Source organism: Athene noctua, chromosome 1, assembly GCF_965140245.1.
Source record: "Athene noctua chromosome 1, bAthNoc1.hap1.1, whole genome shotgun sequence".
Classification (NCBI taxonomy): domain Eukaryota; kingdom Metazoa; phylum Chordata; class Aves; order Strigiformes; family Strigidae; genus Athene; species Athene noctua.
In genome coordinates, this window is record NC_134037.1 from 178920436 (window position 1) to 178947024 (window position 26589).

General features: G+C 38.1%; 1 protein-coding gene across 2 annotated transcripts in view; it reads left to right on the forward strand.

Moving 5' to 3' along the window:
• MAP3K15 (mitogen-activated protein kinase kinase kinase 15) overlaps positions 1-26589 on the forward strand; it is a 90676-nt gene that overhangs the window by 2258 nt on the left and 61829 nt on the right. For both annotated transcript variants that reach the window (XM_074906406.1, XM_074906396.1), the window contains exon 2: positions 25562-25701. In XM_074906406.1, coding sequence (XP_074762507.1) covers positions 25562-25701 — 140 coding nt within the window. The remainder of the gene's footprint in view (positions 1-25561; positions 25702-26589) is intronic.

A 26589-nucleotide genomic window follows, 5' to 3' on the forward strand; every position in this document is an offset into this window, starting at 1 on the left:
TTTAGCAACCAGACCTGCAAGCTGTCAAAAAGCAGAGACATTTATTTGTCTGTATATACTTTTTTGAAAACCATGCTGAATGTGTTAGTATTTTAGCATTAATTCATTGTTAGGCATCCCAAATTAACTGCCTTAACTGCAATGTTACCCTGACAATGCGAGCATCCTTAATTTTTTTTAAAAATGGTGTTAAGTAAAAACAATTATTTTAATTAAGCATTTATGTTGCTTTTCTGTTGTTTTAATATTTTAGTAAGTAGCTCTTCTAACATGAACATTTTTAATAGCTTTTTTATTCTTGTATTGCTCCAGTTATTGTTTCTTTTTTAACTGAACATCTCTGTAGTTCCCTTTTATCTTTTTTAGAAATAGGCTGTAATGACATTTGCCCCATCCTTTGGAGTTTTCCCCAATTCCTGTGGTATGTCTAAAATTGATGTTGAGAGAAATCCTCAGTCAGAACCTTTAAACTTCTGAAATTTAATGCTGGCACATTGAGGCAAAGTGTCTTTATCTTAGTACTTGCTGCTTCATTTCCTCCTACTACATGGTAGTGATGGGGTAATTTCTGGTTCCTTTAACAGTGTCATATGGAGTAATTGTATCTTCCTAGTTCTGCAAAGGGACAAAAAGTATCCATTGCACTTTTCACTTCATGGGATGGTTTTGGTTTTGTTTGTTTTGTTTTGTGGTGGGTTTTGTGGTGTTTGTTGGTTGGTTTTTGTTGGGGGGTTTTTGTTTGGGTTTTTATTTATTTATTTATCTCGTTGGTATCAGCTAACAGTGGACCTAAATTTCATATTGGATTTTCATTACCATGGATTTTAGTGTGCCACCTCTTTCAGCCCTCATTTTGTATACAATGATCTGTCATTGTTTCCTGAGAACTTTTGTTAACACTCATCTTGTTTTCTTGCTCTGTATTGTTTATTGGTGGGTTCTCCCTTCCTCCTGTTTTTGAATACATATCAAGCCATTATCCAAAAATGATGAATCTGATAATTGCTCATATATATGCAACATTCTTAATTTGCTACCCTGCAATTTCTTTAATCTTTGAAAAATTGGTCCTTTTAAATTTCTATATTTTATATATACAGTTCATTGTTGCCATATTATTTTTTTGCAGGATATGTGTTGGATTGGGATGATGGCATCTATCCAGTTCTTAACCAAGAACATTAAGAATGCGTTTTAATATGAGCAATCCTATGGCTCATGATGAACCTTCTGTGTTAGGAAGTTACTGTGTGTTTACTTCTAAAGAGAAGATATCTAAAAAAGTTTTATTACTGCCTGTGTAAGATATTGAGCAGATGTTTCCCAGACTGAAGATATGTATTATCATGTACATTTACTTTCTGTACACCATGGGCAGAACCTTGAAAAGCAGTTCCTCTTGCTCTGAGAGTGAGAATTTTTTAAAAGATGCTTGCCTGTAGTGATCTCCTGGTTTATTGGTTGGAACCTTAACCAGTAAGTATCTAATAATGCTTAAAGTGAGGTCCATCTCATTGTGAATAGTAACACGGGGTCTTTGTTAAAATTTTCCCTTTTTCCCCACTCTGCCTGAAATGGTAGCTGCTTACTTAAAGTCATAAGACACCCCCCACCCCACCCCCAAGCAAGGTTATCTATCTTTAGTATAAATCTATAATACAGTGATTCTTGGAATTGGTACCTTTGACAACAAAAGCAGCAAAATTTAAGGACAGAGTGCAAAGAAAAAGATCGACAGGAACCTCTTTTTCCTGTCTACAGGCACATTAAGTGATTTTTCAGCAAATCACTGAGAAGAGAGCTGCAAAACCACCTGTATTCCATAATAAGAGTATGACATCTCTTTTCTCCTTGAGTGTACTCATTCCGAACTTCCCATCATTTGAAATCTCATCATGGATGGAAGTGTGACTTATGCCTTTAGTTAGTTATTGCAGACTAGTGGGTAATACAGAATGACCCTCATCGTAAGAAAGCACTAAACTTTCTAAGATGCTTCGCTAAAGGGGAACTACAGCATTTCCAAGAGCAAACTTAGAACTAATTGTGAAATAAGGGTTTGATAACCGAAAGATGAGGTCTCTTTGCTCAGTCTGTGCTAGAAACAAGCTATCAACAAAGTAATGGATGTTATGCAGAAGCTGATGATGGCATCTACCTAACAGAGAAGGAACAAAGATGTTTGCATATATTGACTGTATTTCTGGGAAGAAAAAGAGACAATATTTTTAGACTGAAAGCCACAGATTCTGGGCATTAGTGTAAAGCTTTTTTGCATAAAGTAAAGCAATTTTACACAGGAACAGTGAGCCTAGGAGTTAACTGAGGATTTTTAAAATTCTTCAGAATTATCCCATGCAGGAAATCAAATCACAGGCACTGTAGTGCATCATAAACAGCTTAAGAGACATAGTGAAAAGGTGAGCGTGGCTTGGTCAGTGATGTTACAGGTTGAGTGATTCAGCCTCTTTGTGCTCTTACCATAGCTGCAGAGAATCTTTCTGTTCTGGATGTACTAAGAAAGCGAACATGATGTCAAACTTAAATGTCTGACCTGTACCTATGGAAGGGTGATGCTAGATAGAAAGAGATGCAGCTTTTACTTGTCTACCTGAAACTTTATCAAGGCTTATTGCCTGAAGTGCCACAGTATTTGGCTACAGAGTTAAGTGAAGGAGTGGCCTCTACAGTTGTATGAGTTTTGGATATTCCCATTTTAGTTCTGTGAAATCCTGTTTCTGTAGTTGATCATCCTTTTACCTCATGAGGGATGTACAGCAATCTGTTTTGAGGCTTGGAATATTTCTTTGACCATTTGACCGCAGCATTTAGAGATGACTGCAGTCACTGAAGTTGGCAGGATGAAAGTTGACAGAAACACAAGCTAGAAAGGCTGGAGTACTGGGTAATAAAGCTAAAAGTTTGCCTGAGAAAAATGAGTATTCCTCTGACAATCCAGGAAACTATGTCCGTTCATATGTGAGTGTAGTGGAATATTTTGAAGTCTGTTTCTGTTGTTTTGCTATGTATGAACTTCTCCAATCAACATCCTGCATGATAAGGCAGCCCCAAAATACCTTATCTGATAAATGTCTTTGCAGTCCCACTGTCACTCAGAGCCTCCCAGACTTGGGAAGGGGCCCACACAGAGACTGGAACATGGGTCCTCCTTCTGTACTGTAGTTGGACCATTCACCATAACCCTAATTTCTTGTCCCTGAAGTTATTTTTCTTCATAGAATGGTTTGGGTTGGAAGGGACCTTAAAAGATCATCTAGTTCCAACCTCTCTGCCATGGGCAGGGACACATTCCACTAGATCAGGTTTGTCAAAGCTCTGTCCAACCTGGCCTTGAACAATTCCAGGGAGGGAGCACGTTACACCATGAAGGAATCATCGCTGCCTGTACGGAGGTGCTTGCCCAGAAGCCCTCTGCCCTCTGAAGGCCAGTGTCCCCACTTCAGAATTGGCAGGGATGCTTCAGCTTCTTCAGACCAAAGGCTAGTATGTCAGGGTATGGTAAACATTTGTCACTAGTTTAAGCTGAGCTCGAGGCACATGCTTGTCTTGCAGACTCTGCTCCAGGCATTGTAATCTCTGACAGGAAGGTGAGAATAACAGCTGATGGCAGTAACTTCTTAAATAAACTTCAACAAACCTTCCTACTGCAATTTATCTTTGCCCCTGGGTGTGACAGTGAACAGTGGGGGAGGGGTTAAGGGTTAGTTCTCTGATGCTTACCTCAGCAGGCAGGCTTTGCTGTTTTTCTGAGGAACACTTAATATTTTTCTTTCTTTTCCCCTGCAACGGGCTCAATGTGTAGGGGTGTATTTGCTTTAAATCTCAGGAGATGTATACACCACAGAATACAGAAACGTGAAGAGAAGTAATCCAGCCATCTTCAGAAGGGGAAAGTGGTGGCTGAGAGGCTAAGGCTGCCTAGGTTGGATGTTGTGCTGCTTTAATACTACAGCAGAGCTATCGGGGACCCCATCTTTTATCTCTGCATGGTACTGCACACCTAGTGTTACTATAGGTGTGTCCAGCAAGCTCTGCACTGTGTGCCATTGAACTCAATATTTTGATAACAAGACCCTATAATACTACCAGTATTGTAATCTTTTTATATCCAGTTGTGTGAGGTGAGTTTTAAATGAAGTAACAAGCCTGATTCAATCTATCAAGTCTATATGTTACTATGGTATGATACATCCCAGGTGCTGAGACGTGCATTACATTCAAGAGGTGTGTTTTGCTTTGATGATACTAGTTGGGGTCTCTTTCCAACATGAAGTCTTCTTGCAGAAATGCTTATTTGTGTTCAGAGGTTTGCATGCTTTTGCTCAACAGTAGAGAACAGTATTTTTTTTTTATCTGTCACCTGTGGAAAATGTCCTTCTATTAACTTTGTTGCTTTTTCTGTGTGCAACCGGAAAGGCTTCACATTGGTTCAAATTGTGTGTGTTCTATGAAATATCTCCTTTACTGTCAGTTGAATAAGCTTAGAAGCATGCAAATAAATAACCATACATTGGCTATGCAAATAAATAACCATAAATAGGTTTATATGGAATTCATTAACTTTCCTTTGGTATATTGCCATGGGCCAAATACAGTATCAGAACTGTATTCAGAGAATGATGGAGGTTGTAAAAACAAAAAGAAGAAATAAATATATATTTATTCTCTAATGGGGAGAGATTCTGTTTTATTCTCCTTTTGGAACATCTCTTTTTAGTTGTAATGGGTCATATGGAAAGAAATACCAACAATTCAAAATGAGTGTGAGTCCTACCTTTTAATGAAACTTCGAATGAAGTTGTTTGCATCTCTAAAAATCTGGTGCTAACTATGCAAATTTGTATGTCTCTCATTGTTCCAAGGTGAGATTATGTACATGTGCATGCACTGTCTATGTGATTAATTTCTGTGCCATGACTTTTGGATAAAAGAAAAAAAAAAAAAAAGAATGCACTCTTTCCTGTTCTTTCCTTTGCATGAAACAAACCAACAATAACAAAACCAAAAAACAACCCAACCTACAATTTTCCATTTTCTTTGCTTGCCTTTCCTCCTGAGTTTAAACATTAAATCTGAGAAAGCATCCCAGAATATGACTGTGAACTCCGTGTCACAGTGTTTTGTAGCTGGGAACACTACACGTGTTTCCAGGTGTTGAATCAGCCAAGAAAGAATCTTCTCCCTAAACATAATACAAATTGTGTGTGTTTCTGTTTTGGTTTAATTTACTCTGCAGTAATATTTTTTCATCCTATGATTAAAAGTCTTATCGATTCTCACGAAACAGACGTAGACAGAAGCTTTTATGCCCATTACAGCCATTACAAATGATGTAGAAAATGTGAACATTTAGAGTTATTCTGAAGAGATGAATGATTGTATCTATCTTGAGCTGCCTTTGATCTAAAGACTAATTGTTGTCACACAGCCCTTGAAAAAACTGCAGTTAGGATGTTTTTTGTTTTATCTTGTTTTTTAAATATTGCTTTAAATTTGTTTTGGGAAGTGAAACTTTTCTGGAATTCTTCATATAGTAAATGTCATTCTGATTGCTGAACAACCCCAACTCTTGCAGCCTGTCCATAAGGGATGTGCTCCAGGCCCCTGATCATCTTCATGGCCTTTTCTGGACCTGCTTGAGCTGGTCCATGCCCTTCTTATGTTAGGGGCCTCAGAGCTGGATGCAGTAATTCCAGGTGGGGTCTCACAAGAGCGGAGTAGAGGGGGAGAATCCCCTCCCTCGAGCTGCTGGTCATACTTCTTTGATGCAGCCCAGGATATGGTTGGCTTTCTGGGCTGTGAGTGCACATTGCTGGCTCACAGTCGGTTTTCCATCCACTACTACCCCCAAATCCTTCTCTACAGGGCTGCTCTCAATCCACTCATCACTCAGCCTGTATTTGTGCATGGAATTGCCTCAACCCATGCACAGGACCTTGCACTTGACCTGGCTGAACTTCATGAGGTTTGCATGGTCCCTTCTCTCAAGCCTGTCTCGGTCCCTCTGGATGCCATCCCTTCCCTCCAGCGTGTCGACCACACCACACAGCTTGGTGTTGTCAGCAAACTTTCTGAGGGTACACTCAATCCCACTGTCTGTGTCGCCAACAAAGATGTTAATCAGTGCTAGTTCCAATACCCACCCCTGAGGAATGCCACTCATCACCCATCTCCACTTGGCCACTGAGATATTGGGCACAACTCTGAGTGCGGCCATCCAGCCAATTCATTATGCACTGACTCACATTACACTTGCATATTAACAAATGTTGATGTACTCCCTAGTTAATAAGTAGCTAATGTTCCTGGTTTGCAGCCATAAAAGCTTGAGGTAAAGCTCTTCTGATGTGTAAGGAGTTGGTGCAGAACACGGGTGAGAACTCTAGACTTTTTGGCTTCCTCGATATTCTACTTAGAATGGCCTCAAGCTCAAACTCACTGGCTGTCCACACTGGCTACAAGCCTGTTCTCTCAGCTGATACCTGGGAGCATACTGCTACATCCAGGCACATGGAGGAGCAGCCCCAGCAGTGGGGCTGCTTGGGCTTGGCCTAGCTGCTGCCTCTTTCCACTCTGCAGTGATGTTACGTGACTGAAATTAGGCAGGCAAGATAGGTATAGGGTCTTTCTTAGGACTTCAACGTGGTTTGCCACCTGCAGGTGAAATTTGTGAACGTGGTAGGCTCTGTTTGCCTTGCACTTCAGCATGGACGTGAATTGCTTTAGCCTCAGACTACCTTTGAACAGCAATGGGGTTGCCTGAGGCTGAGCCAAGAGAGGGAGTGCAGCTGTTGCTTCATCCTGCTCCCTGGCACAAGCTCGCTAGAAACAGTGTAGCTCTGGTCTCTGCTGAGGTCAGTGCGATTCAGCTGATGGGCTAAATGTGTTCCACAGTATGATTTCACCCAGCCTGTCTTTTTTCTCCCAGGGGTGCTGCAAGTACCTTCACCTTTTCCTGGGAGGTTGGGGTGGCTATAGAGGCATGCCAGGAAGAAAAACTGCATCGTTGTAGTCTGCATGGACTCAAAGCTGGGACATGAATTCTGATGCTTAGAAGTGTTGGGTCACTGTGCCATGGTAAACTGTGCTTCCTTTTTTTCATCCTTTGTAATATTCAGCCTGACAAAGTAAATGATTCTGCTGTGGTGTTCAGGGTGGAACAGGTAGTTCTGAAACTTTCTGAAGTTCTGAAACGTTCTGAAACTTCAGTTCACCACAGGTAGAACTGAAACTTTTCAGATATTCACTGGTAAAGCTTCTGAGCATTTAAACTTTGGTCTAAGTCAGTAGTTCAACAACAGTTATGCCTTGGAGCTCAAAGCCAAATATGATTCACAACTTCAAGAAATGTACTCCAGCTTTTACTACATTGAAAGTACATGATCCCAGCCTTGGTAAGCATGATCTTTCATTGGCTGAAACGGACTCTGATGGCAGGCACAAATCCAGAACAGTACTGACACTGTTAAGACTATGTCCCTAGCTTTCTGCTGATCTGGGATGATATTGCTAAATCCAGTATTAAGGGAAGTGCTCTAGTTTATCACAGCTGAACTTGGGTGCACATACTTGTGTCTCCTGTAGTATATGCTGCTTTTGTGCTTAAAGCAGCTTAAAAATTCTTCAAAATCTCTTTAAAGTAAGAAACAAAAAGTAGTTGTAAATAGAATCATCCTGAAGTGCTTTTTAACTCTACTTCATTCAGTATAATCTTTTTTGTTTAATTTTGTATCAAGTTATGGAAGGAAATGTCTGGACTCTCTGCTGTTTATGTTTTTTCTTCTGCTTAGGAAAACATGTCTGCAGGCACAGAACTGTAGCTCAACCGCTGATGGTCATTGGCCTCTCAAGAATTTGAGAAATGTTGTTCACATAATAAGTAAAGCTTTTGAAGTCTGAGCCCCAAACGCATTAGTTCTGGAAAACAAACAAAATCCCATGTAAATCAGCATGATAATAAGCGTTCCCTAAAATTCTTCAGTTTCCTACTGGTGTCAGCAGTGCTTTCCATGAGCAGTGGTACTCCACTGCCTCCAGGCCTGTCAAAAAGAAAGAGTTACAGATTCATGAAACTGATTGCGGGGAAAATAACAGGGGAGTTACTTTGTTTACACTTGGGATGGTGACTTATTTGCACTTGTTTGCTATAGTCTCTCCTCCCCTCCCCCCGTGCTTTAAATTTGTTACAAATATTTAGTAGCTAGCTCAGCCAGTAGACGTTGTATTGAATCGAGTGTCTGCATTAGCGGTCACAGAAGGGCTGCAGGCTTTGTCTAATGCAGAAAAGTATCTGCCCATAACAATTCCACGCAGGTGAGACTAGCTGTATTAACCTTCCTGTTGCTTTAACTCAAAGCAGTTTAAAAAAAAAAAAAAAAGTTTGATTGTGGTTTTTTTTTTTTTTTTTTAATTCTGTTAATTTGTGTGTGTGTTGAGGGGAGAGATTTCTTGTTAGTTTTGCCTTTGCTGTGAGAGTGACAAGATGAAACTGGAATTGGGAATTGGTAAATGAAAACAGTACAAGTCTGTATCCTATCTGTGTGTTGCTTTCTAACTGTGGTACAGCAGTCATCTCTGCTGCTCTAATCTTAGTCATAAAAATTTGCAGGAGAAAAACTAATGTTTACAATGGCATTACTGTTTGGCACTAGGCTTCCTTACTTAGAGCTTCTGTGTGCACGATCTTGTTTAACAGAGTAACTGTCTGCTTTTATCAGCATCATCTCTGTCTTTTGTGGAATTATTTGTTTCAGATATTTTCTTTGTAAACAGATGCTTGAAATGCTTCAGTCTTTTCAAACCCAGTTTGAAAAAAGGACGTGATTACCAAGCTCAAAGCCAAACATTGTGCTTGTTTCCTATTACTGTTCATGGTCCTTAAGATAACTGACAAATTATGGTTTGTTGTCAGGTGAGGAAAGTATCTGAATCAGAAAGATTGAAAGTCTGAAAATGGTTGAGATGGATTTTTTTGTTTTCATGGTAATTAAGTTTTCGAGTTGATAAATTTTGCTTATTGTAATAACTACAGAACAAAACTAACTAAGTCTTCATATTGTTTTTGGAAAACCAGTAACTGCCTTGACTTTCTGGCTTGCAGTCAAGGCACAAAAGAAAGCTTGAATATTTTAAAATAATAATAATAATTATTATTATTTTATCCTTTAATGTCTCTTCATATTCCTCATTGTGCAGTAGTCACTGCCTCTGAAAAGATATAGTACAACTTCTGAGAAGAATAACAAGTTAATTTCATTAACTTTTGGTATTTTGGACAATTTTAAAGATGAATATTCAGAATTTAGGATCTTAAATCTAAACGTTCTTGCATACTGCTACCATGACACATTTGCAAGGTACAGATTAGCAATTTACTGTTGACCCTTTCCTTCAATGACTTCAAATTCGACTTTCCACATTATAGTCCCTGATAGTGGTGGCAGTTGCTGTTCTATCCTGCTTGTTTAATAAATCTGTGGGGCCTCAGTACTGACTATGGTAGTTGCTCAACCCTAACTTTGACTTGTGTTTCATCAAAACTAATAAAGCTTTAAGGGTTCATGAAAAATGAATGCTGCAATATGTCAAACAGATCCCTTCTCTCTTCTGGAGCATATGCTGCTATTCATGAAAGTAAAATATTCAGTCATACTCCCTGAACACTTTTAACAAATCCTTTGAAAAATATGCTGATCTTGTCTTGTCTTGCAAGCCTAATACCTAATTCTAGCTAGTGAACAGCAGCCAAACTCTAGTTTCAAAGGAGGAAGCAGTAAAAGCCCACTTCCAACAGCATTTGCCATCATCTGATAGCCTGCATGTCTCATAGTCATACTGCAGTCCAGAACACAGTAAACATGATAGTTTTAATGGTGCGGTGGCAGCCTTGTGACTAGCCTGGCCACAGATAAGAACTGTGCTGTAAAAGCACAGACCCTTGTTTCTGGCTTGGTCCATAACTACATGGCAAGCTGTCAGAGCACTGACTCCGGGTATTCTCCAGCAGAATTCAATGAATGTGTAGCATTCTTTCTTTGGAAGCAGCATAAACCAGGGAGCTACATTGTCTTCTTTCATATCTTTGAGGCTGGTAATAAGAAAATCATGAGATGTACTCAGTTACCAAACAGCACCCCAGTGATGCTGATTTTTTACATACAAGCTGCCACAGTTAATACCAGTGCTGTGATTATGAGAACTTCATCTTTGCATGAAGGCTAGTTTAGTCAAGTGAAATCAGACAATATCAGAACTGATGGGAAGATTCTGCTGATGTATGCTTAAGGTATATAGCCCATGTGTATCAAAATGCTTCAGGACTCTGTACAGTGTTTGGATGACCTGATAACACAAATTTCCAAAACATTTTCTTTGAAACTGCTTGCCATCTGAAAACTTCACTGCAGTAATTCATGTATTTATTTTTTCCTCATTGCATCTGAAATTTCACTTGTAAAACTAGCATAGACTCTAGTGATATAAAATTCAGCATTCTCCTGGCTCCATGGCTCAAGCCTCATTTACAGTCATGGGACTGTAAGTTCTTCCAATCACTTGCAATTGTCTTTTTCTGCCAGCCTAAAGTTGTAAACTAATTTTCAGAGTGACTAATATAACAAAAAGTAGGGTTTTTTTCACTGCTGAATTCTGATCTGTGACTTATAATACACTACACTGTGATCACTGGGGCAATACAGAGAAGTGGTCCTAGGGTGAATATGCATGAACTTGGGCTAAAGCAGTCTGTCTTAGTATTATGGCCTGGCACCCATCCTATCTACCGAAGGTACAATGCACAGAATTCAGAAATCTTCAAAAGGGAAAATATGCTTAGTAGAAAAACTTGCACATTAATAAAGCAGCTTACTGTTTCTGACCCCCCCTTTTTTTGTTTTGTTTTGTTTTGTTTTGTTCTTATTCTTCTTTGCTGTTAATCCCAAAAGCTGACTATGTCTTTCCCCAAAATAAGAAGAAAGGGATGCTCCATCAAGAAGTGCTAGAGATTTCATGAAGTCTGTTTGGGATCTTGGACAATTAAAGTACTCATAGACTGCTGATTTGAACAGCAGTGTAAAAACTTCAGCTGTGGATTCAGCTGTGTGATAAATAGAACATTGAAAGAAGACAGCCTCAATACTTGTAGAGTTAAATTTACGGGAAAAGAGCTAATCTATCTTGGGATTTATTAAAAAGAGAAAAAATACACCATCTAATACTTAAACTGAGATATTGTCAGCATCTATGCTGGGATTCATCTTGTGACAACATTGTATGTGTGTATATTTTGAGGTGAACCACCCTACACTGCATTTAATAATGCTGGAGACCATGTTTATAGGCTTGAAATCACAGTTTCATATGATTCAATGTGTCTGAAGAATCACAATTTGGAAGTACTAATATTCCTCAGACTCTACAGAGATCCTGTGATGATTAGCTTTGGGTATCTTACTTCTAGTTATAACCTTAGTTAAAGGAGGGGAATCTCGAGTGGATCCACTGTGATAACAAACAACCTGTGTTCATGCTTAATATCTCCATGCTGTAAGTAAGAATGTATACTGTATTTATAGGATAGTTAAAGATTAAGGAGATAATGGATATGACTTGCTTTGGAAGGCCAGCTTCTACAGAAATTCTAGATTTTTTGATCACTACCTAGTGCCTTGAAATAGATTTTTCTCATTTTTTTATGACTGTTGCTTATTTTGGAAATTACAGTGTTCAGTAGTACATAAGGATTTTTTTCTGTAGCGTATGCAGTCTTTTAGGCTGGCACATAAAGCTCGTACTGTTTACAGAAAAGTTAAAAATAGCAGATTGAATCCACATCTGTCCAGCATCCAGAATATTAAATCAAGAATTCTGTATCTATATGTGAGCGCAAGTCTCTTGGTTCACGGAAAATGCTGTGGCTTTATGTAAACTTTATTTTCATTTGCACTTTAATAACATTGCCTTTCCTCAGTTAACATTTTCTCTGTGCATAATTTATTGTGCTTTTACGTGGGTCCTAAATGACAGTCTGGGAGTCTATCAGCATGAAGAGGAAATCTGTAATCTAGTTATGAGGTGGGATACCTCAGTTTGGTACGTACAAGTTCCCAGTGCTAATGATGGAGGTGTCTCTTGATGTTTGTTTAAAAAAAAATATTTGGGAAAAAGAAGAGATTCAGAGTAGGGAAGTCTGATTTATCTTCATATGCTATATTTTAAATTCTTAAAGAAAAGAATAAATAATCTTAGCTTAACCCAGATTTATGAATTTGAGTGCACTGAAATCTTTCTTCTTTCCATTGTAATGCCTTTTATTTTTATTTATTTTCTTATCTCTTACATTTCTTTGGGGAGAAGATAAAGCTCAGCATAATTTTTTTTCAAATGTTTTTGATATATGTTGTTGGCCAGTGTGCGACCTGTTGGAGATGTGCAGATTTGGCAGGTTTTTTCTGCACCCCAGCCAAGGTATTCAACATTAAATGATGGGTGACTCTCAAGTGGTTTAGTTTGGATAAATGTCTGAAGGTTCGGAGCTTATCTAAACTTTCTTGGCTTAGAAATTGATTTGCCTGCAGTTGAGGAGGAAGGGACAGCCTTTCTTGTTGAATTTTGTACTCTATTTCACTTAGACCAGATTATCCCATAAGTGATTTTTTTTTTTTTTTTTGATATCTCATTCCCTTTCATTGCCTTTTATGACCCAGTGTAGGAAGTGCAGAGTTGTAGGAAAAGTTAAATAAAGTTCACTTTTCTCATTTTTCCCCCCAAACTACAGTTTGAACTAAGGTTCAAGTTAGGTTCAGGGTTGGAGTGTTTTTTCTGCATGTTCTCTCAACTGGCTAGCTCAGCTCTAGTAAACATTGCAGTGGAAATAGTCTCATGTGACGCTTGGCACACTGCTAGTGTGTCGGGCAAGTGCAAATCACCTGTTTTTAATATATTCTGCTGTTTCTTTTCTTCTCTTCTCTGCTATTAAATAGGACAGAGAGATGACAGATTCTGTAGAATTAGTAGGCTCTTTAACTTGCAGAGAAATTTTAGGAAATAATGTTATACTTAATGACCTGGTGTAGTGAAAAGTATGTATCATGTGAGACATCTACTTATTATGGCTGCCTAGCATCTATGACAATATTTTTAATATACTGAGAGTATACAAACAGGGAAAATTATTGAACAGGTATCTTTCTCAACTCATCTGTGATGGCTAAGTATTTTTGTAGTGTCTTGTATATATAGATTTGGAAGCCTTCTTCAATCACTGATAATGAATTTGGGGAAAAGTGAGAAGTGAGTGACTTCTGAAATCCTAATTTGCCTAATGTCTGTGAATAAAAAAAAGGAAAACAAATCTAGGTTATCTAAATACTCTGAGAAGTTTTGGATGCTGCTTCATTAGTATTCATTTGAGTATAACGATTGAATGAGCACATGGGAAGCACAAGTATGTGTCTTTTTTGAGGTAAGATTGAGGTATATTGATTGCTGTGTAGATGCCTAGGTGTTATGCAGATGGAATAGTACAGATGCTAAATCAGAGACTATTTGAGCTGTAACTCATGCCAAGGTACAATTGGATGATAGAAGGGAATAGCTTAGGCAAAATATTAGGAAATTTTTTCTCTCTAAAGGTATTGGGTTTGTTACAAACTACCTTTAAAATGAGGATTCTGTTTTACTAAGCCACCTTTTGGGTTCCAGTGGGGTATTTTGATTTCCACCCACCCCCCCACCCCGAAAATCAGAATCTTAACTGGATGGTCACAAAGTGCATCTCTGAAATCTCAGGTTATGTGACTAGGCTAGCGTCATGCGGCAGCTGTGGAGTAGAAAGAAGAAGGGATGGAATTCAGTTTCACAGGCAAGCATTCAGCTGCTAAAGTCATGGTATTGCCGTTTCTCTTTCTGCAATCTTGTCAGCCCCTGTCATGGTGTCACTACTCATCTTCTGCAGCCACTGAAGCGGGTGGGAACTGCTTTGTCCACCACATACCCCACAGTCGCTTGTCTGCTATGAGCTGTGGTGTTTAACAGAAGTTTCTTAGAAAGTTAAGATTCTTCAGTGTACTCTAACAATAATTAGGTAGGTAGTATATAGTGTTTCACACTATATATATTGGCTTTTTAAAGGAAGGATTGTTTTTCCTGAAACTTGCAGTGTTTAATAGTTGTTGCTTTTTATATTATACATGGTCAAATGATGGATGTCAACCTGGAATAGCAAATTGCTCTAATTTACTTTTTGTTTTTACTTTTGCTGGGTGCATGCTTACAAGGTTAAATAACAGCCACTGTAAATTTAAGTACTTTGTTTTGGAACTAAAGAAATATGATTATAAAGTAGTGTGGATGACCATATCTAAGAGGTGTTTGTGTGTGTACTATCTCAGCCTGGTCTTTTCCACTACTTACAGAATTGGATATTTTTACTTACAGATGCAAGTGTGGGTTTTTTATATGATATGTAAAAAGTAAGTTTTCATTAAATTAAGTTTTTAACCTTTACTTCTTTCAATTGTTGTAAAGTCTAACAGTTTCTTAAAGTACTTTTTCAGGAGGCTAGCAGGAAGCTGGTAGCTGATACCACTCACAGGACTAGATTAGCTGCAGAGACTGTGCTTCTGGCTGCCTAGTGTACTAGCACTGAGTTACGCAGAAATTATCAAGTTAAATATAGGTTGAGGGATAAGGGGAGGATAGAATGGGAAGAGAGAGAATCAGAGACCATCGGTCATGTGAAAGAGGTAGGAGTTGCATGCAGGCATAAGCATTTATCTGCCTGAGCCATGAAACTGCTCAAACAGCTAAGATCCAAGTGATGAGATCTCTCAATTTCTAACCCAGGAGCCTGAAGCCTATAATTTTACAAAGAAGTGATATAAATATTGACCACCTGTGCATGGCACAGCTTTCAGAATTCATTTATTAGAAGCGTGCAGACCTTGGCAGGACCCATCTGATATCATAGTGGTTGGTAACTGAAGAACTGTGACTTTGATTGTGGTCCCAGAGCGGGTAAATTTTCACAATGCTTCTTCAAGGAAGGGTGGCTGCACAAAGAGGAGTGTGCTGCATGAGTTTCCAGTGGCAGTGTGGGTGGGCATTCTTTTTTTTTTACTGTGATCTCTCACACCACTGTGAGTTAGCTCCCTTAGACTTGAGGCTATGTTTTTCCCAGAACCTCACAAGCTATGGTATGAAAGAGGAAAAAAAAAAAGTGAAGTCTGTTACTAGCTTTGTTATGAATGTCATTGCCTTACAGGGAAATGTAATGTTTATATTTGGCTTAAAGGTAATTCTACTGAGAATTTGTGTAGAAACTTCATCCATAGGCCAGGAGGATACAGTCAGTGCTTCAATGTAACTAAACAATCAGATCATATGAGTAGCAGAAAAGACTCTGGGCTGAGATAGTACATGCAAAAACACATCTTAAAGAACAGTCATCCACATACCTGTATAATCATATTTATTTAGTTTAAAAACAAACAGCATCATAAACTGGGATTCACAAATGAACTCCCCATTTATGGACAATTCAAGCAAGAGTTAGGTGTTCCAGGGACTTCTTTGGAAATCTTAGCTGAGGGTTTGAATTGTGACAATCTTTCCTCTTCTTTCTCACAGGCAGAGAGACTGCAGGTATAGTACTGATGAGGAAGAGCTGTAGTCCTCTGTTGGCCACCAATTTGTTGGTCAGCTGAGGGGAACATTTACAGGGAAATACTTGCTGAGATGATACAATTCTTGACTGAAATGCCTTAATGGTTAATGAAATTCTTCAAAGCAGAGCTGCAAGACTGTGGAGGGAGTTCATAGCACTGAAGACCTTCAGTGTGCATGTCTGCAGTTGGCTTTGACTCCCTTCATAGTGGAGAGAAACAGGCACTTCTGGGCTGCAATTCATCTCATCCTGAAGTAGACTTGTGACAGATCAGACAAACGGTGCTCTAAAAGTGCTTTTCCTCTCTCTGTGTTGACAATGAAAGGAGTCAGGACTGGCTCATCTGAGACCAAACATCTCCCTTGTGACTCTGACCAACTCATTGCTGAAATCTTAGCTTTGGAAGGAGCAGCATTTCATGAGGCTAACAAGCAGACTTCCAGACAGCCTGACTTGTCTGACAAATTTCTGGTTTGGTGCTTGGAAACACTAAGGCTTCTTAATTTGGCATGAGAGGATGTTTAACATTGGCCAGAAACAATAAGTTCTCTAACACAGTCTCAGAAATGACTGGGTTGTTTTTAATGTAATATTTTATAAAGGAAAAAAAAAACAAAAAACAAAAACCAAACAAACAACAAAACAACCTGAAGCAAAGACGCAAATTTAAAAAGGACTGACAGCAAAGCTTTGTCATGGAAAACATTAAACAACTTCTCAGCTTAGGCATGCACTGTTTACAGTGAATTATATATTTCCTAACTTCGACGCTTCAGTATTACAAGAACAGTTCTTTGAGTATTAGTTTTTTATTTCCTTCTTTCCCTAAACTGCCAACTGTACAAAATACTAAAGTTTTCTGCTCTCTTCTGAATGACAAGTTATTTTCAGGTGTCTCACTGTTCCAATCATACAATATTTTTCTCCTTCATACTTGTGCAAAAGCATTAAAAATTCATTCTAAGTTTGGATGCCCTATGTATTACATTAACTGCATTACTTTTCTTCCTGCACCAGTTCTTGTGGGTGCTGGTTGTATTCTGTTTTGGTAGAGTCTGAGAGACTCTTTAAAGATCAGTTAAAGAAATAATAAGCACAGGCATGCTCTTGACACAAATCTTGCTTTTCTGGATCAGTAGAACTGAATTCTTATTTTAATGTAGTGCCTTGCCTTGTTTGAAACTTAGTTTTACTGTGAATTTAATTATATTTAAGAAGCATCTAATATGTTTCTTAAAGCTTTTGCTTTAAGCAAATCCTTGCTTCCATTTAACAAAAAAGTTCCTAATATGCAATTTCAGGGGTAAGAATTGAAAGCTTCAGGTGATGTATCTAATGAATAAGAAAACCCCAAAACAAAAATAAATGAGAACTCAAGTTACATATCAACCACTAGAACTGGCAGTGTTGCTCACCTGCTGTAGTTTGTTCTGTTCCTTTTAACTAAAGTGTAGTTCCTTGGGTGATTTAATTTTTAGAACTGATGATTATTTTAATATTAAGGTATATGGCACAAATAGTTTGTCATAGTTTAGAAAAATGAATAGTTTTAGATAATCGTTTCTCCTGAGTTGCAATAAATGCCACTGGAGCATGAAAAGTATGTTCTAGTTCTATTTTTAATGTGTGTTCCATGTACCAGGGGACAGATGAAAGATGCAGTATCTGAGTACAGCTGTAAAGCAACACCACAGTGCTAACATGATTAGTGTCTCTGATGTTGGGGTCTGAATGTAACCCTGCTAGGAGTTCGTTGTATGAAATGGGTACTCATACAGAGTTATAAAAGCCAGAGATGAGGATTACCCCCTCAATCTTGTCCATGCTGTTGTTTTGCATGGTTGTCTGATTTTCACTGTATCCTGTAGATTGGTTTTGCTGGATGGGAATTGCCAGTGAATGTTAGAATGTCATATGTTAGTAAGATAGCCTAAGACTAAAATTTTCAAATGTGGCTGCCAAAGGCTGGTATTTAAAATTGAAAGGACAAAAGGTTACATGTGAGAACTGATCTCACAAACAAGGTTTCTTTCTGGTTATGACTAAAGTAAATATTTAAAGCAAATATAGTTTTTGCATTCCTTATTAAAAAGCTTTCAGGCTCTGTGTACGTGTTGCTGTGCTGGTTTCATTCATTACTGGTTTCACTCCAGCTACCTGTGCCTCTGCTTCTTCCACACTGAATTATTCTGCTGGCTGCTTCTTTGGACTTTGCATTTCACCACCTGCAGGATGGCTATCCAAAAAATGCTTGTTCCTGTGCCATTTCAGGTCACTGGGGGGTATCCCAGTGGTTTGAGTGGAAGAAATATGAGGCACTTTTATAATGTATACATGAAAAACAAGTGTACCAGTTTCCTTAGTGTAATCCAGGCTACAGTTTTCTTTGGTAAATTCTAACCATTCTGGTAGTTTTAAAACTGCTGTATTTCAGCTTTTTGCCTTGGGAGTTGAGAGGTTTGAGTTCAAGCATTCCAAACTTTTTAGGTGTGTAGGAAGGAGGAGATGCCTTGCTGGGCTACATGAAAGGACTCTCTAGCATGCACCCAGATGCTGTGGTTAGGAACAGACTTGGGTGTCAACTCTTCTTCCTCCTCCTCCTCCGTGTTGATGTGCCCACTTTCCAAAGGCAGTGGGTCAGCTGGCCGCCTTTGAAGTGCCAGTTGGACCACTTTGCTTAACACAGCTGTTCCCAGATTTGTCTCTGGAGGTGGAATGCTGCCAGTTTTAGTGCATTTGTGTGTTTAGTGGAGCAAAGCAATCATCCTAATTGTTGCAGTTAGTAACGCTGACATGTAGTGGAAAGGCTCATCTGAAAATTAAATTTTTTTTGGTTTCTAGCAACAGTAGGTCTCTGGATTTGCCTGGTCCTTTCAGGAAAGTTGTTTAACAGCCAACTTTTCTTAGCCAAGAATGCTGCTTCTGCTCAGCTAATACATAGTTAACATTACTTCTTCAGCACTCACAGTATTCACATTCATAGAACAGAATGACTTCATGGTGAAGGATGTGAAACTGCTTTCCAGAGCAAGATTTGACACGCAGGAAGGAAGAAATGCAAAACAAAGGTCTGATTTTCCCAATTGTGTTTGCTGTTCTGATAATATGGGCTTTTATAAGGGCCCCGATTGTTATTTTTTTTCCCCTCACCTTCCATTTTGCTAGGTAAGAGGAGCAGAACTGATAATTTTAGTGTGTGATGCGCCTTTCTCATCAGTATCTCATTTTGTAACATAACACCTGTGACAGATGTGGGTAAGATTAAAGCCACAACTGAGTAAAAGGCAAATGACAATATCACTCTGAAAAGATTAAATTAGAGGTGTTGTCTTGTTTTTGATAAAATAACCTGTGCCTGAAATTGCCACTTTACAACAGTCCTTTGTTTTCCTGAGCAAATAGACAAATGATGGATGAGCACATTTCAGAATTTTTGCCATTTTATGCCCAGGTTTTCAGAATTCATAAAGCACCTAACAAATCCATTAGAGCTGTCAAAAGTGAGATATATCAAAGTTTTAGATTTTGCTTCATTTTCTAATGAGTGGGTGTAGATGGGTAATACACCAGAAACAGAATCTAATTTTCTCTGTTGTTTTCCCAAGATAATAATACTTTAAAAATAGTTAATTAAAAATTATTTGGCCAATAATAAAGTTGTCTTCTTTTTCCAGTGATTGGTATCATTAATAAAACCCCCAAATCTCACTGTTTTTTTCTTCAGCTCTTACTATATGTGAGCAGAAAGAATCTTTTTTTCCCAAATTAATATGAGGATTCATACCTAATTTAATTTTTAAATTTCCTGTCCTTTCAGTTCTCAATTCCCTTCACCTGTGAACCAAACACTTTCCAAAGGAAGTGCCCTCACTGTATCAAAAAGTTTCAGACCTCCAGTGTGCAGGATTGTGTTTCCTTTTCTGAATCAGGAAGTAAACTGAAACTTGTAGTCAGACTCCAGCCACAATAGAATTCTTGTGCAGAAGTTGATTACAGCTTGTAAGAACAACCTTCCTTCTTAAAGGTGCTATGTAAGCAATTTCTAAACTATTAATTTTAGTATTTATACAAAAGTGTGGTACTTGGTTTTAATCTATACAAGAAATTAATCTTAGCCTGAAATATATGATATGTTTTTTTAAATGTTATTTAATGCGATTATAACATACACAAGTCTATATTGCAGGATAAATCATTATTGCCTAGTTGGTTTTTATTTTTTGTGACCAATTCTGGCCCTATAGCAAACCAGTGAAGTTAGCAAAGTTCATGGTGTAATACTGCAAATTTGAAGAGGTTGAATTCAAATGCTCTTGGCTTCAACCAGAAATTCCTGAATTTAGAAAAAAGTTGCATATTTAGGTCTCACGGGACTTCTATCTTCTAAGGCATCTTCTGGCTATGCTAAAATTGGCTTGTGTTTAGTATCTAATGGAAGGCACTGACAATTTGCTGGTATAACAAACTATGCTGAACCTTAACAGTTCTATTGGTAATTACTACTATGCCTTATAGCCTTGAGCTATTCCCTCTCCCGGTTTTGGGGAGTTAAGGGTATGTTAAAGTTGAGAGTGTTGTGCTTTTTGTTTTAGTTTAAGTAAAAGCTGCAAAGGGTTCCTAGTTTGCAAATATGCTTCAAATTTTACCATAATTGTTTCCCTATAAATACTTCGGTATTCTTTCCTTTGAAAGACCATGCAGTCATGCAGAAAAAAAATTGAATGTGCATCCGGAAGTTATGATTCTTGAAGATAGTTCTTAAGATTTTGTTTTTTCTTTAGGAGCACCATTGTTCTTCTGAAGAATAACCTTGAAAGATTCCTCCAGGGGTTTTCAAGGATAACACGTTTATTTACTAACTATAAAGGACTGGAAATAGCTAATAATCTGAATAATAGTTATAATAGCTAATAATCTGAAGGTTCATAATTTACCAGGATGCTAGTGAATAACAAGGGGCAGAGTTCTGCATTTTCCACTGGTAAGGTTTCTATTATCGTGTTAAGTGTGGGGGTTTTTTTAAAATCTATTATGTATAGATAGGTTCCAAATGCTTAAAAAGTAATGAATCCATAATAATGGATTAAGGTTCTTGCTTTCCACATGGATAAGGCTAGATGGAGGTGAGTCTTAGGTTAGAAGCTGAAAGCAGTACAGGCTTTTTCTGACTTTTTCTTCTGTTAGGCCTGCTAGATTCCCTTTAACTTTCACCATATTTCATGCTATTTCTTACTTTTCTCTTGTTTATACTTTTAATTTATAAATCCTAAAACCTGGTGCCAAAATTTTCCTTTTGTTATGTTATTGCTACAAATGACATAAATCATACAACAGTCACATGAAGACTTGTGATTTACTTAGATCATTAAATTATTATTATATATGCACCTTCAGGTGCATTCCAGATAGAGAAATAAGTCCTCTGGTTCTAACTTGTGTAATAATGTTTTTCCTGTTGAATTATTTATTAGTTTCATAGTCTCCTGTTTTACTACAAGTAATGATCTCCAATCTTCATTTCAATTATCATAGTTATTTATCTCTTCCTGTGTCTGGTGTCTTAAGACCCACTAGTGTTAAAATATGTAAACTGTAGAATAAGAAATTATTTATGTGCCATTTGCTGCAACAATGCAAAGGCCTAATCAAGACTGTACTAGTAATACTGATTATGTTAATGCACTAAAAAATATATTGTTTTACAATGGAAACAAAAGCTTATATATATGGAAACAAAAGCTTACATATGAGTATGGAAACATGAACTGCAATCAGATACTTAATAAAGTGACATCAATTATTGGGTTTGTGACAAGAGAACTACTTCCAGGATGAAAATAGTTTCATGTGCAATTACGAGAGAACAAAAAGGGTTGAAGAGATTTTTTAAGAAAAAATGAGGAAGGACACATTTTTATGGGTATGTTCTTTTGAATGTGAGTTGCTGATGCAGAAACAAAGCTATGAGTTTAAATGTTCTGTTCCAGAATCATCCAAAATTGGTGATGTACAACGTTAAGCACATCCCCACCCCTCCACACCCTCTGGTGGATGCATTGTAAAGATCTTTGTACTTGATTTTGAAATCCTTCTGTCTTTACAAAGGGGCTGGACCTTCCACTGCTCTCTTTCCTTCTGAACATAGGAGACCATATCCACTGGTTGTTTAGACCTATGTGAAATGTTTCATTATTTCATAAAATTCCTCATTCATTAAAAGAATTGATCAAAGTTGGCATTAGCTCCTGCTTCACACTTGTCTATAATGAAGGAGGTTGAACCTAAATTTGGAAGGGGAAGCCCAGTAGTATGTTTGGCTAAACCAAACATAGGGAGTTGAGGATGAAGTGTGATAGACTTCCTTTTCTATTCATAAATCAAGATCTGTGAAGTAGATACTAGTGTTGTAGTATTTATTTTTATGCATCTTTGGAAGTTTAAGGGAATTCTTATCTCTTTCTCATCAGTCATAAGTGGTTGAAGTGCAAGGCCCCATGTCTGTGTTTAAAGAAGTGTAGTTGAAAGATTTTAGCATAAATCATAAGAAAAATACAGGACAACTGAAACAGAAATATTTGTAGTGTCACATATTAGCATTGTTTGTTGAGCTATTCACAAAACTGCCTACACCAAGAAGAGAGATACGGTACTGAAAAGAGTAGTATTGGGAAGGGTGCTTAGATCCAGTGATCAGTGACACTGACCACCATACTCTCAGCACTGCGTGCACAGGACACATCTTGGGGATCTGCGTCTTTCATAAACATTTATGGTTGGTCATCTGTTCTCCACCCACATTTTCATTCGTTTCTTGGGCTCACTAGACTCAAGCTACATTTCATTAGCACATTAGTAAAGCTGGTTTGTATGTAGATCTCTTTCCTCCCTGCTCCAAGCCTGCTGCTGTTCCTGCTGGAGAGGGTCTTAGAGAGCTCCCTGGGAATGCAGCTTCTCATCAGTGCTCGAGTCCACAGCCACTAGCACTTCTGATGCTCTGCTTCTGTTCACTGTCATTTGCTTCTGTGTCATCCCTTAATTCCCTAGATCAGACTGGATCCATTCAATTACCTTCCTGGTGCATTTTTTCACTTGCAATCATATTTTTGTGATAGCATCTTAAATCTCTGCTAGTCTTCCATTTGTTTTTATTTTATTTTACCTTCTTCCCACCTGTGTTCATGAGGTGTGAATAAACAAGAAAAACTCAGCTCATAAATCTTCTTTTATCAGTGTGAATGAATATCTATGTGAGGAATAATTACCATTTTTAATGCAGATACTTCTGTTCTTATGTTCATTTAATGTGTGTCTGATACTACTTACATTTGTTACCTAGCAGCAGTCAATAGAAGACACATTTCAGTTGTAGACTCTACATGTGGCAATGAATTGTGCATAGTCTTGTTTCAGTAAACTGTTACAGATCATCGCTCACATTGTATTGTAAAATGCAGTATCTGTGTGCTACATGAACACTTGTCTTAATTCTTTTACCAGGATGGTGATTTTGATTTCACAGCACTCTGGTTCCACATAAACAGTTTATACAAGCACTAAAACCAGTCCAAGCTCTTACACCTTTTTTTTTTTTTTTTTTTCCCCTAGATGGTATTGATTCTAGTTCTGTTTGTTAGTTTGTCTTTTGTTTTATAGATCATTTATGTTTTCTAAAATTATTTTGTAATATTGGGGTAATCTAGATTTGGATGTGTTTATGGAGCAGCAGTTTGTGTGACTCTACAGTGTGCGGTACACTAAGAATTTTGTCCATGCTGTAGAGAGCTGGCTAAACAGGAACTGGGAAGATCATCAGTAGGAGGTTCCACAGGAATAAGGGGATTTTCTCATATTGCTGTGATTTTGTGTTGGAGTTTTGGGGTTTTTGGGGGGGAGGGTGTGTGCCTTTTAGTGGATTTTGTTTGTTTGTTTTTTTGGGTTTGGGGTTTTTTTTTGCTCTTGAATGGTGATGTTTTGGTCTTAAGGCAGGTCATTGTCTTTGGACTCAAAACATTCCTTGTGCTTTAACAGGGAGTTTGTATTCATTGCAGGTTTTTCCAAGAACTTGCCTACTAAGTACAGGGTATTGATTCTTGTGATGTGTAACCTTGGTAAAGCCTAGGTAAATGGACTGCTGTGTTTGGATTTTATACATCAGACCTGCTTTTAGATTTCTTGTTTACTAGTAGCCCACCATTCTTTGTCATTCCCTGTAGGTACAGACACTGTTTGTTACCCCTTCAGAGGTGTCGAATGTTCTGCCCAGCTGCACTGAGTCTCTGGAATCTGTTTTGAACCTCCGACTCCCCTGTGGTTTCAATGCCAAGGCTCTAGTCTTATGAATACTTTGAATTTAAGTTCCTCCATTTATCCCATAGCAGTGAAAGCAGGCAGACATATAGATACAGACCTTTAAAAAGTTTTAAAGCAAAATTTTCTTAGGCAACATAAAGGATATAAGGATCAAGGAAAAAACCTCAGCGTCAAGTGTCCTCTTCACCAGTTACCTCTTCTCTCTGTACTGACCTTTAGGCTTATATGAGAACCAAATGTTGAACTCAGAATCTGTTGCTTGCAACTCAGCTGTTCTGCATAATATGAGGGTTTTTCTCTTCAGCTTTCTGTATGGGTCATCCTTCACTGATGTAAATTTTTTTACTTCCATTTCTGACAGGAATACTACCGAAGAGCAGTGGAAGTCTTGCTCTGAGTACGTGTGGTTGAATCCCCTCATCTTGAACATCCTGCCTATAGCTTTTAAGAATCAACTTTCACAATAATTTCTTTTTCTGCTGTTTAGAAATTTCCTGTTCTCTAAACCTCAGCCTCTTAAGACAAACTCAGTCTCACAGTTTTCCCATATTTTCTGCTACATTATTGTTCTTAGGGGTGAAATGCTGGGGTTTCAACCCCAGGCACCAAATTAAGGTTGACATATGGGTGATTCCCACAGCCCTTCACAAAGAGGGGGTGAGTTTGCCTTTAGGCTTCCCTCCAGGGTGCAGGGAGAGCCATTAGGTAAATGAGCCTGAGGTGTTCTGCAGTAAGTAAACAAAAGTCAGGTGTCCCACTTAGGGATAAAACCTGGGACCACTTGCAGGAAGGGGCAGTGTCTGTCTGTGAGGGGGATGCACTGTGCAGAGTTGCCTCTTGGGGAAGGATCTCCTGCTTCCCTGGAACTGGGCTCCAGCCAGGTCTGGCTTTTGTAAATGTGGGCTCTGTAGGGATTCATTATGTGGCTTCCTTGCTCTTATGTATTGGGCTTGTTGACCTGGTTGTCTCCCATCCCTTCTATGGGAGATTGTATTTCACTGTTTATTCCACCCATTTTTGGTCGTGTGGTGTCATTGTTGGGGTCAGTGGGATTAATATCATTTATGTGTAACCTGATGGACTTGTTTGTACCCCAGCGATCACCCATGTACTAACCCTTTTGTGTCAAATACAGTCTGGTTGTTGGTTCGTCTTCATGACAGCCATGTCCTTTATGCTAGGCCTGATAATTGACAAAACATAGGGGTTTCACCTGAAGATTTGGAGCCTTCCATCCTATTGGGCACTCAGGTTGTTAGTCCTAGTTGAGAGAGCAAATGCAGAACTGCTTCTTCACCTGGGATATTCCTGATGCAGTGATTTCAAAACCTCAAGCAGAATTCATAAACTCTCAGTTACTGTAACACTGTGATAATTTCCTTATCAGGTTCTTATCTCTTAAGTAAAATTTACTTCTAACATGAGAAAACTATCATTATTTGAATATAATGATTTTGTCTGTTCAAATGCATAACTTCAGGATTTATTTCAAATCCTATGTAAGAATAAAATTGGTTTAAAGATCATTATTTTTTTTAGCACTTTCTCCCCTCCCTCTCATTTCAGATGTTGCAGTTGTGGACATGAGTGACATTTCCAAGCAACCATCACTGTTCTACCACCTTGGTGTACGTGAAAGCTTTGACATGGCTAATAATGTTATACTCTACCACGACACTGATGCTGACACTGCTCAGTCTCTCAAAGTAAGTTTCTCACTTCAAAATCTGTTTTATTTCAGAAATCTCTTTAAATACCTGATCCTGCAAATGTTTGTGTTGTTCTGAAACTTACACTGAATGTGATTTCCTGATAGCTATGTAACAAAATCATGGTAAGAAAAACAGCTGCTAGCAATAATAGTAATGCTAGAATAGTATAAAAGCTTCTTTAAGAAAAGATCCATAGTATGGTACTGATTTTGCTTCAGACAGTTAGACTTGGAAGTGAGAGTGAAGGTCTGGGGTTTTTTTCCTTCCTTTGCCTCTTTTAGAGTACATTTTAAAAATGTTATGTTCTGTATAATAATGACACCTGAACAAGGACTGTATTGCAACCTACTCCTACTATTGAAGCACTTTCTGTCAGATAAGGTTTGTATCTCCTAGGTGCTGAGTAGCTAAGACTACAGGAATCTCCTTTTTATTGCTGTTTTAAGATTAAAAAAAAAAAGAAGAGATCCTCACCAAATCTTTTTATAGGCCTGTTGTTCATTTTTATAGTAGGGTAATAACTGCTATACACTCAAGTCCCGAGATTGCTGGTTTGGGTGCAAGTTATATATTGTGGATGTTTCTGTCTTTCTCAGTGCAGGTTCTCTTTGGTTTAGATCACATTTAGACTGTCATTCTCTGTATCGTCACCTACTGCTGCTTTTAATATCATCCATTTTCCTGCTACCTTCACTGAGAGAAGCATTTTTCATGCTTTGTGGGTTTTTTCCTAATTTTGAGTTATTCCCCATTACTACTTTATATTTTTCATACCTCTAATGTCCAAAAATCCTTTGTGGAATTCTTCAACCTCTCTTGGTCCTGTAAAAATACTAAGTTTAATCTTAATTTTGTGTGAGTCTCCTCTTTTCCCAGAAAAGC